The 15,336-nt window shown below is 44.6% G+C and overlaps 1 protein-coding gene across 1 annotated transcript in view; it reads right to left on the minus strand.

The window, feature by feature from the left end:
- Positions 1–1,195: 1,195 nt before the first annotated feature.
- Positions 1,196–15,336, minus strand: part of TYR (tyrosinase) — a 62,613-nt gene continuing 48,472 nt past the window's right edge. Inside the window, exons 4-5 of the mRNA XM_035116603.2 lie at positions 13,734–13,915; positions 1,196–1,789 (exon numbers count right to left, since the gene is read on the minus strand). Of these exons, the coding sequence (XP_034972494.1) occupies positions 1,569–1,789; positions 13,734–13,915 (403 nt within the window). The 3' untranslated portion in view covers positions 1,196–1,568. The remainder of the gene's footprint in view (positions 1,790–13,733; positions 13,916–15,336) is intronic.

The raw sequence follows: 15,336 nt of genomic DNA on the forward strand, positions 1-15,336 counted from the left end.
GATCACCATAAAGAGAAGCTTTCGACAAAGTGCTCATGAAGCAATGAATATTCTCTCCCCACCCTCCCCGGTTGTTAACGGTCAGGAAACTGTTTGTAGCTTTGCAGCAAACCTCGTCAAACTCACAATGCCACTGGAATGTTTAAATAGGAAAAGAATTTCAGAACTCTTGCAGACCCATTTGTTTGAATCATAGAATCATAGAGTTGGAAGAGAGCACAAGGGCCATCCAGTCCAACCCCCTGCCAAGCAGGAAACACCATCAAAGCATTCTTGACATATGCCTGTCAAGCTTCTGCTTAAAGACCTCCAAAGAAGGAGACTCCACCACGCTCCTTGGCAGCAAATTCCACTGTCGAACAGCTCTTACTGTCAGGAAGTTATTCCTAATGTTTAGGTGGAATCTTCTTTCTTGTAGTTTGAATCCATTGCTCCATGTCCGCTTTTCTGGAGCAGCAGAAAACAACCTTTCTCCCTCCTCTATATGACATCCTTTTATATATTTGAACATGGCTATCATATCACCCCTTAACCTTATCTTCTCCAGGCTAAACATACCCAGCTCCCTAAGCCGTTCCTGATAAGGCATTGTTTCCAGGCCTTTGGCCATTTTGGTTGCCCTCTTCTGGACACGTTCCAGCTTCTCAGTATCCTTCTTAGCTTTACTTTGCCACTGTGTTTTTGTCTGGGTGGCTAAGATAGGCCTGCCACATGTCCAGATTTTCCTGAATGTGTCTGGGATTCCAAGGATGGAATTAGTGTCTGGGGGGGAATTTCAGGAAATCGGTAAGAAATTTCTTTGGGTGAAATATGGCAACGCTAACTAAGAAAACTCAGCGACAGTTCTGTATTTCATGGCTGGACTTAAGTACATTTGTAGCCGTGGTATGGCAGGCATGTGATAGTAACACCTGATGTCTTTCCTAGGCTTAAAATTAATCATGGGGTAGGGATGCTCAGTGATATCATTTGGTCTGGATTTGTAAAGAAACCATCCTTATTGGTACTTCCTGGACCTTTGTATCTCTCTCTGAATATTGTGAAAACTTTTCTCTCACACACAAAAGGAACGTAAAGTTACATGCTATTGGTTGAAATGTATTTCTTGTTTGTAAAGATAAAAAATAAAGCAAATTTGTGTGCATTTATTTCGATTTATTTTTTTAAAAAACACACCACACACTTATGGGGAAATGGTATGGAGCAGAATTATCAATGGACACACAGAAAATGGATATAGAGCACAAAGATACCATTCTTATCATGTGTGGGATTGGATCAGGAGGGCATGAGGAGGGAACTCATCTTCTTGACCAGTTTTCCCCCTGAGTTGCTAATAGCCATCTTGCTGAAGTAAAGGCAGCTATTAGCTGCTTGGAGAGGGAGGCATTTGGACTGGGAATATGTTTGGGAGAAAGGAGGTTTGATACCCTATGGCTCCCCACTGCAGCTGAGGTCCAATATTGTGTTAGCCACCATCAAACTTTGGAAAATGCATTATGGGCATCTGATTGTGGTCGCCCATATTATGATGGCGTTGACTTTAGCCACAGGGGCTTGGCCAGCTATTATAAGTGTGACTGATACGTTACATGCTGGTAATCTTCGCCCTCCATGAGCAGAGGTTGTGTCTCCTCCGAGATTCTTTTCTTCCTCTGACAACCGAGAGCGATGACTCCAGCGACCAACATCGCTATAATGGCTCCCACAACAGCCGCTCCCAACAGCCAAGGCCAGATCTGGCGGGCTTGCTCCAAATAAGGCACCAGAAAATTCTGGAAGGGGCTGGCTGCACAGGGGAGACAAGGGGAGAAAAATGCTCTCAGTTATACATGAAGAAACAGAAATAACTGGGCAACCTGTAGCTCGAAATGGGGCGAAATTCTCACAGTGAAGTGGTTCCTACAGTTGCGCTCCTTCCACCTTACAGTTGCATAGTGCACACAACTCATGCGCCAGGTTGAACATTTGACTAGTGGAAAACCGGACTTGAGTTCAGGGCTTGTAGGAGTGCCAATCAGCAAATACCCCTTTTACAATAGAGTGTGTTGCATTTTTCAGCTTTCAATTTCCAAAAAATGAGGGGTGCTTAAAAATAAAAAGTTGCAACATGACTTGGGAATTCAAAAGATGCTTTGGTTAACTTAATATAATTTAGTTTCGCTCTGCAAGTGAAATGTGTGTAAAAAATTGGCACAGAAGTTGCTAAAAACTGATCGCCAAGCACTTGCAGCGATATTATTTAGCATTACCTGACAATTTCAGAAGGGAAAATTAAAATCTTTGACTTTCCGAAAGCTGTTCATGTGCTCCTTTATCAAATGTAGCCTCACCGAGCTTAATGTTGCCCGATCACCAAAAAAAGGCAGATTTGAATTCCTCTCACCCAAAAATACATATTTTTAAGACCCCCTCATTGAATAAATGTGCACAAATTAAGTTTCACCCCTAAAATGACACACCCTACTATTACAACTCGTACTCTTAAGTGCACTGGGGAGTCTTGAGGGTCAGAAAAAGGGCAAGAAGGGGTGTTAAAGAGAGTGATGAGGGTGTGTCAGAAGGAGAGAGAAATGAGATGGTCCCACCAGCTTTTGGGTCCACTGCCATCTTCAGCCTTGTTTAGGGATGAAGAAGAAATTCAGTTATGTTTGTGTTGTGATGAGGAACTTCCTAATTCACACTTCTCAAAGCAACACACAAACCGAAACACCTTTGCAATTCACATGCCCAAACTTGGCAATGGAATTCTCCAATCAAGCAATACGTTAAGCAACACATACAGTTGTACCTTGGTTTTCGAACAGAATGCATTCTGGAAGTCCGTTCGACTTCTGAAATGTTTGGAAACTGAGGCACAGCTACTTCCCATAGCTGCCAAGTACCCCGTTTTCCCCGGGAAACCCTTATTTTTACTTACCTTTTCCCGGTGGTCCCCCGTATCACTTCGTCTCCCTTTTTTCTCCATTATTTTCTCCTGCCGGCGGCCATTTTTTCTGATTTGCCCTTCTATGGGCACAAAAAATGGTCGTCGGCGGCTTCAAAAGTCGCATCTACGCATGACCGGAAGTGCGTAGACGCGACTTCCGGTGTCAGCGGCGGCCATTTTGGGTGCCCATAGATGGGCGGGGTGACACCGGAAGTTGCGTCGATGCACTTCCGGTCATGCATATAAGCTACTTTTGAAGCCGGCGGTGGCCATTTTTGGTGCCCATAGAAGGGCAAAGCGACACTGAAAGTTACATCGCCGCAACTTCCGGTGTCACATGGCTACCGGTCCCAGATTCTGCAGTCCGGGACTTGGAAGGTAAGCCTACTTCCTGGTTTGTGACGTACAAGTTCCGAGTTGTTCGTGAACTAAGCTGTTTGAAAATCGAGGTACCACTGTATATAGTGGAACCTCTGTTTTTGAACATAATCCGTTCTGGAAGACCGTTTGACTTCCAAGTTCAAAAACCAAGGAGCAATGGGCTGTTGGCAAAATCCACTGAGATAAAAGAAAAGCATGCAGCGGAAACTGTTTGACTTCCAAGGCGCTTTCAGAAATGGAAGCAATTGCTTCCGGGTTTTCGGTGTTCGGCTTCTGAAAACTGAGGTTCCACTGTATTGGGGAGAAATGTGCTTAATAAGCATGCATATGTCGGCAATAAATGCTTGCCAAAAGTGCCTGGTTAAAACCGCATAGAGAACCGTGTTGCTTGGGAGAATTTCACACTAGAAGGATGACAATTTTCATCAGGGGGGGGGGGCATTCCACAAATTGTTACTGAAAAGAACTGAAGTTGAGATTGGAACAATGAGAAACTTGGAGAAGTGAAATTGAGTGGTGTGCCCATTCCTACCTATGCCTACTGCTGGCACAGAACCCCCAACAGATGGTCCTCAAGGGGGTGAAGCCCTTGGCAGAATCATAGAATTGTAGAGCTGGAAGGGATGCCAATAATAATCTCATCCTGCAATGCAGGAATCTCTGCAAAATCTCAGGAAAACGACTGTCCATTTACGCCATGAAGAAACGAGTCTGCTAGTCTAAGGGTTAAAGGTTCCATTAGTGCATAAGCTCAGGAGAGTTGATTTCATAATCGGTTCCTGGTTTTCCCTCCTTTGCTCCCAATTTCCATCTTCCGTGAAATATTTGCATCTGTAATCATATTCACAACAGGCCCACTTCTGAGCTCTCCAGCTGATAGTTACCTGCTCTAAAAGGCGTGAAAGGAAATCATAATTACTTTCCAAAAACTGGCTGTTTATGCCCGTTAATGTTAATTAAATCAATGCAGATAACACTTGCAATAAGCTACACCATTTTGAATGTGCATTCCCCCCCATAAGGGGGATTCCCTCCTCCCCCTCTCCTACACTTCTCTTCTCAATTACCATTATTTTCCTCTCCCGCCACAGCCAGAAGAAATCCCAGTGGCTAAAGTCCTCTTCCTAATCTTTTATTTTAGCTTGACATTTTAATTCCTATTCTCTCCTGTCGCACCTTACTGTGAGTTAAACACACAGACACCTCTCTCTGGGGAGATGTTTCCGATGCACTGTCAATTCTAATTAATTGACATTTTATTTTATCCCCGTGGTACTACTTCACAGTCAGGACCACAAAAGCAGTTTCTTTCTGGAATGAGATTGTGCAAAATAGTTCATGCTGTTGTGGTTTGTCCCAGTTCTCCCTTCAAGGGGCAAAACCCCACAGAACTTTGGGATAAATCAGAAACAACAGCATTCTATAAAATGACCATGCAATCCTACCAGGAAAGTCTAAACCTAAAATCTAAATCTAAAATAAGGGTTTGGTATTTGCATTTGAACTGAGCCTTTGTTTTGATGAGGAATAGCTGATATGGTTGCTTCCAGATGCTACTGAACTACAAGGCCCATCATCCTTGGCATTCCAGTGGGTGACCTATGGGAACTGTAGTCCTACAACCTCTGGAAGCAACCATATTGGCTATTCCTTGTCAAAACAAAGGCTCAATTCAGATGCAAACACCAAAGCATTATTTTGTCATAAATAAATGAGTCTTGTGCTTCCCTCTGCAACTTCCTTGTTCCCAGCAAAGCATCTTATTCCTCTGAGCCATACAAACCATGGCTTGTATAAACCATAGTTTCCATGAGAACCAGAAAAGGAAACCATGGTTGAGCTGCGGTTTCCACTTCTCATCCAACTGAAAAGTAAACTCTAGTCAAGCATTATATCCTCACTCAATTAACCACATATTAATTAGCCATGAGATGGAGGAGTTGCCCCCACAGGCTGCAGGCCCACTGCTGTGTCCCAGTCAGCACCTACTTCCCCCTGCTACCCATGCACTGAAGGAAAAAAACAATCAACAGAAGCAGCCTGTTTTATGTGGTTAGGCTCTTCCAGTGATTGATACTGGAACCAATCAGATACAAGCTCTCTTAGCTCCTCAAAGCTTTTTAGCTTTAATTGGTTGTCTTCCTCTTTAAGGAGTACTTTTTATGTAGGCCAGGTTTTCTGAGTATTCTTCCTTTTAACTGCAGAGGCTTCTATTGGAGATGTCCACCTCAGCACTTTGAGTTCTAACAAGTCCTTATATTTTCCCCAAACTGCAAAAAGTGATCTCCTGGTTATGCGATTCATAAAATTCCTGTGTATTTTAGCTCTTTTACATCAAGTATGCGTGCCAAACCCATCGATTGTCTAATCCCTCCAGATCTAGAAGGTCAGGATCTTGCAAAGTGCACCATTCCTTCAGCCATGTGAAGCAGGCTGCCTCATAATATAGTTTCAGGTTGGGGGATCTAATATAGTTTCAGGTCGGACCTGAATCTAAAAAAAATTGTTTAAGGGTACTCTCATTTTGACTCAAGAAAATCACCATTTTATAGTTCAAATCAGGGAAAATAAATACAGTAAATGGACAAAAGTACAGATAACATTATATCATATTACGCAGCTGACAGCTCACAGTTAACTTCCACACTGGCCAAACTTTCATCAGTAAAACACCATGCATCCACATTCCACACTGCTTCACACATTAAAAGTTCGCTTCTGTCTGAGACTCAGGAAACACCGTGACAGGAAATGAGACCGCCATCAGGGATAGCAATGGAACTGATGATTCACCATGCTAGAGAAGAAACCAAAAAGTTTAATTTTTTTTAATTTCTTCTCCCGTTAGATTCACAAAATGTTTAGGGATACGCATACCCCTGCGTCCCCCCAGAAAAAAAGCACTGACTAGCACTATCAACTTGGATGCTCACCTGTTCTTGATTCTGCCTCCAGCCAGCTCTCACCTGCTTGCCTGCCTTCTTACTTACAACCAGCCCAGGGGTTTTATCTGGATGCCAGCTTCCTTCTCCTTAAGTCTCAAGTTTTGCCCTTGTACAACTCAGCAGGACACAGGAAGGGGATAAAATCTAAGTCAGCTGGCTCCGCCTGTCAATGGCTTCCCTACCAGTCCTAATGGGTGCTGGCTTCCACTGCCCCCACTCGCCCAACATGCATGCTTGTAAATAAAACAGATCTTTCAGGAAGTCTCCAGGGCTTCCCAGGAAACCGAGCCCCGCAAAGGACCTCCTCATTTCAAAGCTAGTTAGCAGGAGGGAAACAATGAAAACATTCCTCACAAGCTGATCAAAAGAGAATATCAAAGTGCAAAATTCTCTATTTGAACTAGATGCTAAGTCAATGTGTCAGACCCCTTCTTTGAATATGGTATCGAGTGATCAAGACCTATTCTGGGCTGCCCAAGTGAAACTTTATGTGAAATCTTTCAAGCAGTACAGTAATGCCCTCTGATTCCACACCAGACCCCCCCCCCCAACTTGGTGCCCTCCATATGTTTTGAACCCGCACTGGCTGGGGCTGATGGGAATAGGAGTCCAAAACATCTTGCGGGCAGATTTTTCCACATATAATAATCAGTTAGTGGCTGCAGGATCAATTCTTGCCACCCCCAATTAAAGTATCTCAGGTAGCATGACAGGGAGAGACCTCTCTCTGCCTAAGACCCTGTAGAGCTGTTTTGAGTAGACAACAGTGGTCTGGACTCATTGACACCCTGGCTCAACATAACACAGCTTCATTTGCCTTATGGAAGGAACTGGCTATAGCTTAGTGGTAGGACATTCTTTCTGGTATGCAGAAGGTTCAATCTCCAGCATCTTCCACTAGGGATGAGAAGGCCCTCTACTTGAAGCTTTGCAGAGTTGCCACTAGTCCGTATCTTCTTTGGTGATCACTCGTAGCCAAGTAAGATTGTCTTCCATGAACACAGTCTCAACAGCGAGTCCATAAGTGACTGTGGAGGCCAATTCTGGATCCACATGTCCTTCCACAGTGGGCACATATATTTCCGGGCAGGAGTTGATCATGGTGAGGGTTTGCCAAGTGTGCCTTCCTCTTAGCTCATTTCTCCTTTTTGCCCCGAGTTCATGCTTCTTCAAAGTTCATGACACCTTTGGTAAAGGCTGTTCTCCAATTGGAGTGCTTGCAGGCCAGTGTTTCCCAGTTATCAGTGCTTATACCACTTTTTTTAAAAAAGGTTTGCCTTGAAGTGTCTTTAAATCTCTTTTGTTGTCCATCGCTTTCCATTCTTAAGTTTGGAATAGTGTAGTTCCGGCATCCCCAAACTTCGGCCCTCCAGATGTTTTGGACTACAAATCCCATCATCCCTACAATTCCCACCCACTGGTCCTGTTAGTTAGGGATAATGGGAGTTGTAGGCTAAAACATCTGGAGGGCCGCAGTTTGGGGATGCCTGGTGTAGTTGCTTTATAAGATGATAATCAGGCATCCAAACAACATGACCAGTCCAACGAAGTTCAACAAGAATCATTGCTTTGACACTAGTGGTCTTTGCTTCTTTCAGTACACTGACATTTGTCTGTCTTCCAAAGTGATGTGTAAAAATGTTCAGAGACACCATTGATTGAATCTTTTGAGGAGTTGGAGATGGAGTTTCGAAGTGGTCCATGTTTCACAAGTGTACAGTAAAGTTTGTAGTACAAAGGCTTTGTAAACAAGCATTTTGGCATCCCCGATAATGTAAAGGTAAAGGGACCCCTGACCATTAGGTCCAGTCATGACCGACTCTGGGGTTGCGGCGCTCATCTCACATTATTGGCCGAAGGAGCCGGTGTATAGTTTCCAGGTCATGTGGCCAGCATGACAAAGCCGCTTCTGGCAAACCAGAGCAGCACATGGAAACGCCGTTTACCTTCCCGCTGTAGCGGTTCCTATTTATCTACTTGCATTTTGACGTGCTTTCAAACTGCTAGGTTGGCAGGAGCTGGGACCAAGCAAAGGGAGCTAGCAAGCCCTAGGCTCAGTGGTTTAACCACAGCGCCACCTGTTTGTAGTACAAAGGCTTTGTAAACAAGCATTTTGGCATCCCCGATAATGTCCCAGTCCTCAAACACTCTGTGCTTCAATCAGGAGAAAGCTGCACTTGCAGAGCTCAGGCGATGCTGGATTTTGGCATCAATGTTGGCCCTTGTGGAAAGAGAACTGCCTAGGTAGGAGAAGTGATTGGCATTTCCAACATTACACCATTGAGTTGGATTTGTGGTGCTGCAGAGGGGTTATTTTGTGCTTGCTGGTGCAGCACTTTGGTTTTTTGGATATTGAGTGATAAGCCAAGCTTATCTGGTAAGGTTGGTTTACCAGTCCGTGTGGACAATACTGAGCTAGATGGTCCAATGGTCTGACTCAGAATAAGGCAGCTTCCTATGGGTGTCCCTAAGGTACAAGAGGCATGGAGGACCATAGAATGACTGCTGGTAACTCAGGGCAGTAACTCAGTGATAAATTGTCTGCTTTGCATGAAGATGCCAGTTCAGTTCCCAACATCTCCAGCTAAGGATTCCCCCTGTCTCAAACCCTAGAGAGCAGCTGCCAGCAGGGACAGACTTTGGTAATATGCTGCCCTGTGCAAGGCCAACTGATGCCCTCTCCACCAACTTAAGCCAGTCATTGGGAATGAGGTGTATGACTCTTGCAGGGTCCTAGAGCCCTTACACCTCCTTCCCCAAGCCAGGGAAGCAATCACTGCACACACTGCTTTAGTTCTGCTTCTGATGCCGGTTGGAATAGACCAAGATTCTTCAACCTTAGGTCTCTACGTGTTGTTGGACTACAACTTCCACCCTCCCCTTCTGACTCAGCCAATGGTCAAGAATGGTGGGAGCTGTAATCCAACGGCATCTGAAGACCCAAGCTTGTAGACAATACCGAGACAGATGCGCCAATGATATGCCAGGCGTTCCTTCCTCCAGTTTTAACATCCTAAAACGGCCATTGAGTCAGCAGTGATAAGCCCAGCCCTCTTTCCTCACGTAGCAGAATAACTACCTAGGAAAGAAAATAGACTAAAACAAATGTTTCTCCACTGAATCAGTCCCTCAGCTGGGTTTTATTTGGAGGGAGACTTGAAAAGGGATTGGCTGGATGCTATTTGGGGCCACTTTGCTATGGAAAACCCAAGTAACACACATCCACTTACCTCCGAGAGCCAGAAGAAAACATATTTTCCTACACTGATAGTACAGTGGTACCTTGGTTCTCAAACTTAATCCGTTCTGGAGGTCCATTCCAAAACCAAAGCATTCCAAAACCATGGTGCACTTTCCCATAGGAAATAATGCAAAATGGATTAATCCGTTCCAGGCTTTTAAAAAGAACTCCTAAAACAGCAATTTAGCATGAATTTTACTACCTTATGAGACCATTGATCCACAAAATGAAAGCAATAATCAATGCACTGTACTATAAAGTAAATAATACAGTATTGTAGTTGATAAAAATATTTTTTTCTCCCTTACCTGCACTGATGATAGTCATTGTTTGGATGAGGTGCTTTTATCCATTTCCACAGTCACACAATCAATCAATCAATCAATCAATCAGTAACTGGACTGGGTTCCACACAGTCACAAAAACAAATTCACTGAAAAAGCTTCAAAAACGCAAAATAAATAGCAAAAACAAAAGCACCAAACGTAATCAATCTTAATCAATCATTTGACTTCCAAAATGCTCAAAAACCAAGGCATGACTTCCGACTGGTGCAGGTGCCCCGGAAACAATAGCCAACAGCCGCATCGGATGTTTGGCTTCCGAAAAACGTTCAAAAACTGGAACACTTACTTCCAAGTTTTTGGTGTTTGCGAACCAAGGCGTTTGAGAATCAAGGTACCACTGTATTGTAGAGCTGGAAGGGACTCTGGGGTTCATCTCGTCCAACCCCCTGTAATGCAGGAATATGCAGCTGTCCCATACAGAGATCACAAACCTGTAGCCTTGGTGTTATAAGCACCACGCTTTAACCAACTGAGCTATTCATCTCTTGCCTAATGAAATGGGGTGACATCTTCCAGAGTGATAAGTGATCTTTCTGACAGCATGTCTATGTGGTGGCAGTGAGGGAGGGAGCCGTGTGTGTGTGTGTGTGTGTGTGTGTGTGTGTGTGTAGGGAGGGGGCACGATTTAAACATTAGCGCCGCTAAAACGCTTCTGCTGCCTTTGGCCTATGATTAGTGATCTCTTGGCTCCCAGCTGAATTTCCAGCCAAACATCAAAACAAATTGCACACGGTTTTTTGGAAACGGCGGGTGGCGGGGGTAATGGGTAGCGCTCTCCGCTCTTATCGGTTTGCTTTGAGAGAAATAAACCAAATAAGCGAACGACCCAAATGCCAAACGCCCCTAAAGGGGGCCAGTGCTGATACAAGGGAGAGAGACGCCTTTTCAGATGGAGTCATTTGATCAGGAACCGGCTGTCGACTCATGCTCTCCCCTCCGAGCGATTTCTGGGGAGCCAATTCTCTGCTCCAACGTGAACCATGGCAAAGGGTGAAACTGACCATGACATGATAGTATTGTGCATTCATATATGTGTGTGTGTTGTTCATAATTATTATTTTAATTATAGAAGTGGGTCCCCAAATTTAAAGTGGGACTGCAGGATTGTGGAGCCTGGGTCTAACAAGCCTTTCCCCTGCCCCCTGGTCCCGAATTTCTGCTCTTCCCCCTCCCTCTGCAGCTATTTGCTGCAGCTTCCCTCCTGGTATCCCAGGGTAAGTGAAAGCTGCTCTGCTGGGTGTTTTATGGTGCACTAAAATGTCAGGGCACCAGGCACTAGAGAGCACTGTGGCTGGATTTATTTACTTTGCTTCAAAGATCTGGTAGCCTTGCTGACTAATCCAGGCTTAAACACCAGCCCACAAAATTGCTTGCAGGCTAGCCACTTTTACCAATTTGCTGGGGGCTGGCAGAGGTGGGATGGAGAGCTTCATGCCTGAAATGTACTCGGAGTCGAGAGTGAATTTCATGCTCTTTATTCAGCTCATAGTCATCAAGGAGAAGAGGAGAAGAAGAATGGCTCTTTCCCCAAACCCATCTGCTTATATACATTATTTACACAATGGGCCTTGCGTGATTGGCTACTTCAGGGCTACACCTGTGGGCCAATTATATTGTGGATTGACTTCTGCCTGCAGCCTGATTGGCTGCTCCTACAGGCCAATCAGGTAGCAGATTCACTTCTGCCAGCCGCCTGATTGGCTGCTCCAGCAGGCCAATCAGGTTGCGGATTCACTTCCACCTGGAGTTGGATTGGGTAGCTCCCGCTGATTCTGAATCCTATTGTTCTAGGATTCAGCTCAGTACATAACAATGCCCCTTGCAGAAGCCTGGTACATTTCTATGCTTGATGTGGACGAAGAGGCCTCCCTTCCTCCCTTTATGGTGGTTGCAGAGGAAGGACAGGACGTTTCATCTCTCCTCCACCTGTCTGGTCACTTGCCTGCAGGGGATTCTTTAAAACTTCGTGGGTATCAGGTGAGTGCTTAAATACAAGGCTAGACTAATGCACACCTTCTCTCATCGGCTTTATTTTTATAGATAAAAAAGGTAAAGGTAAAAGACCCCTGGTCAGTTATGTCCAGTCAAAGGAGACTATGGGGTTGCGACGCTCATCTCGCTTCAGGCCGAGGGAGCTGGTGTTTGTCCACAGACAGCTTTCCAAGTCATGTGGCCAGCATGATTAAAACTGCTGCTGGCGCACAGAGGGCTGTGACGAGTGCCAGAACACACAGAAAGGCCATTTACATGCCGCCGCAGCGGTACCTATTTACTTATACTGGTATGCTTTGAACTGCTAGGTTGGCAGGAGCTGGGACAGAGAAACGGGAGATCACCTTGTTGCATGAATTCAAACCACCGACCTTCTGATCATCAAGCCCAAGAGGCTCAGTGTGGTGTAGTGGTTAAGAGCAGTAGACGTGATCTGGTGAACCGGGTTTGCGTCTCCGCTCCTCCACATGCAGCTGCTGGGTGACCTTGGGCTAGCTAGTCACACTTCTTTGAAGTCTCTCAGCCCCACTCACCTCACAGAGTGTTTGTTGTGGGAGAGGAAGGGAAAGGAGAATGTGAGCCGCTTTGAGACTCCTTCGGGTAGTGTTAAAGCTGGATATCAAATCCAAACTCTTCTTCAGTGGTTTAGACCACAGCACCACCCGCACCCCGTGTTTATAGTATGATGCTGGAGAAGGTTTTTCCTGCTGTATTTTGATGGGGTAGCCAATGGGATGTTCTCTTGATGTTGCTGGACTATAACTGCCTTCATCACTGACCACTGACCATGCTAGCTAGGGTTGATGGGAGTTGGGAGTTCAGCGTAAGGGCATAAGAGCCTGCTGGATCAAGCCAATGCCTCATCTGGTCCAGCATCCTGTTCTCACAGTGGCCAACCAGATGTCTGTAGGAAACCAACAAGCAGGGTCCAAGCACAAGAGCCCTCTCCTATTGGAGAAAACTGGATATTGAAACCTGCTTAACCTAAATCATATATCCCAGTTTCCAGTGGCCCTTTAAAGTACGCTTCACGCAGAGTATATACAGTCAGAAGTTGACCTGGCTAAGAAAACACCACCAAGAGCGTAAGGAATTATCTCCCTTATATGAAACCCCTTACTAGCTGCACACTTGTAAAAGTATGCAGATGAAAATACAAACGGGTGGATTTCTTTAACTGAAAAAGAGACTTTAAAGAGACTTTAAACTAAAGATAAATGCTTTCTCTCTTAGCAACATTCCAACCTTCAACCCATTCCAAACCTCCCACATAACTCCCATTAAACTACCCAAGAATTAACAGCAAACTAGCTTTATAACTAAGCAACTCTCATACTAAGATTCAACTAAGGAATCTCTTAAACTGAGAACAACTGAGAGAGTGATCTACTTAGAGATGAATCAAACTGAAAGATCTAACTAAGAGATGAATCAAACTGAAAGATCTAACTAAGAGATACAGAAGGCTTTCTGGCAGAGCCTTATATACAAGAAGCAGAGCCCCCACCTGTGAGCAATTAACAGAAACACCGGCACCTGTTTCTCTTAAACAGACAGTATTTACATTAGACCGGCTCTAAAGTAACTTGACTATTCAAAAAATCCAACAAATAATTCTAAATTATTATTTTTAAAGTGTATGGAAAAATTAACACACACACACACACACACACACACACACACACACACACACACACACACCGATGTTTAGGTCGTATTTGAGCGCCAAGTCTCAACAGGCTGCTCCTCCAGATTGTCCTAGCATATAGGGACACCACAATCTAGTATCTCAATTCATGGTATTGTCACACGGCCTCCACCACATCTTTTGATCTGGCTTTACCAAAAGAGCTTACGTTCAGAAAACAAAGGCAACTGCCTCAAGATTCCTATGTTACCTGGCTCTACTAGGTATTCATAGTCGTATCCCAGATCTCTTGAAGAAATGAAGAATTCCCCGTTCCGGTAGAGAGGAATGAAGGGGACCATGTAAGATTCACGGTTATGTCCAATAGGGGCATTGGCTGCAGGGTAAACCTCACGCAGGGGCTGGTGTCTTCTGAGCCACTGCTCAAAAATGCTGTGAAAGGAAACACTCATATCAGTATTGTAACACCAAGAGCAACTTCATTTTTAAGGCAAGGTGGAAAGGTCAAATAGAAGCATCAGTAATACCATCTTCACTCAACATCTTACAAGAAGGAACAAAGTGAGCCTCCTTAAGTATTGAATTCCATCACCTTGGTGCCACCACATAAAAGGCCCCGTCTTCTTTCAGAGTATTTCCAACTCTACATGAACATTTGCTTCTGCGCTTTGACAGCATAGCACTGCAGTCTCATCTTATTATGTGCAGCCACATTTGTATGTTTTCGTAAGCGAGCACTACAGGTCTTGTTGCGTGATGCTCATTGTGTTGCGTTACATCTACAAGTTTTATGTTTAAAGTGTATGGTTAGTTCAGCAATGATTGTGTTGGTGCTTATATTATTGATGTTGGTCATTCCAATCTTAAAATCCTCAACAGGTGCAAATATTATGATATTTATTTTTAACACAAAAATGAGACCACACAATTATTGTATATACATGTAAATATTTTAAGCTGTTCCACCCTTGTTGAGAGGCCTGAATATTTTTTCCACTGGCGTCTGTGCCCGCTCTTGGTAGCATGCCACTTTGCCCTGCCAGTTTTCTCTAAGTCTTGTACAGAACGGTGCATGGCATGAAAGACGGGGGAAAAGATTGGCGAGGGGGAGAAAGAGGATACATTCTGAGACTGGATGTCAGATGCAGAGCTCATCCAGATCAATGTTTTGCGGAGATAGCTCTCCGTCCTCTAAGCAACAAGGAGGGTGGCTCAGATTTCTCGAGTCCAAGAGAGACCAAAATTAACCTTTTCAAAATAAAAACATGAATCACGTACCCAGCGGTACATGAAGGGCAGTCAGCAGTTTGCTACGTAATTATGCTGAAAGCAATCAGGGCCAGAGATCTCACATTGCTGAAATTCACCTGAGCCAAAAGAGCACCTGTTCCCAGCTTAGGAGTCCAAAAGTTGATGGTGGTTATAATTCATCTGTATTTTCACCCGCCTCGCTGCAATGTTTTTTGTGTGCTCTCAGCTTTAATTCTGCAACAACCAATGTGCATGCAGCATGTTGCTAATTGCCCTTTATCACACACACACACACACACACACACACACACACACACACACACAAACACACACACACAGACTGCTTCTGCTAGCCACCGGTGTGGGGTATCTGGCTTTATTTTCACCACAGCCTTGTGAAGTAGGCTAGGCTTAGGCAGCGACTGGCTCACGGTCACCCAATGAACTTCATGGCTGCTCAAGGATCTGAACCCAGGACTCCCCAGGCAGAGTACAACATGCTAACATACCCTCCAACATTCCTCAAATGAAAATGGGGACATTTCTCACCCCCACCCTCCGCCAACTGACCCTCCTCATAGAATCATAGAGTTGGAAGAGAC

This window comes from Zootoca vivipara, chromosome 4 (assembly GCF_963506605.1).
Source record: "Zootoca vivipara chromosome 4, rZooViv1.1, whole genome shotgun sequence".
NCBI classification, from domain to species: Eukaryota; Metazoa; Chordata; class Lepidosauria; order Squamata; family Lacertidae; genus Zootoca; species Zootoca vivipara.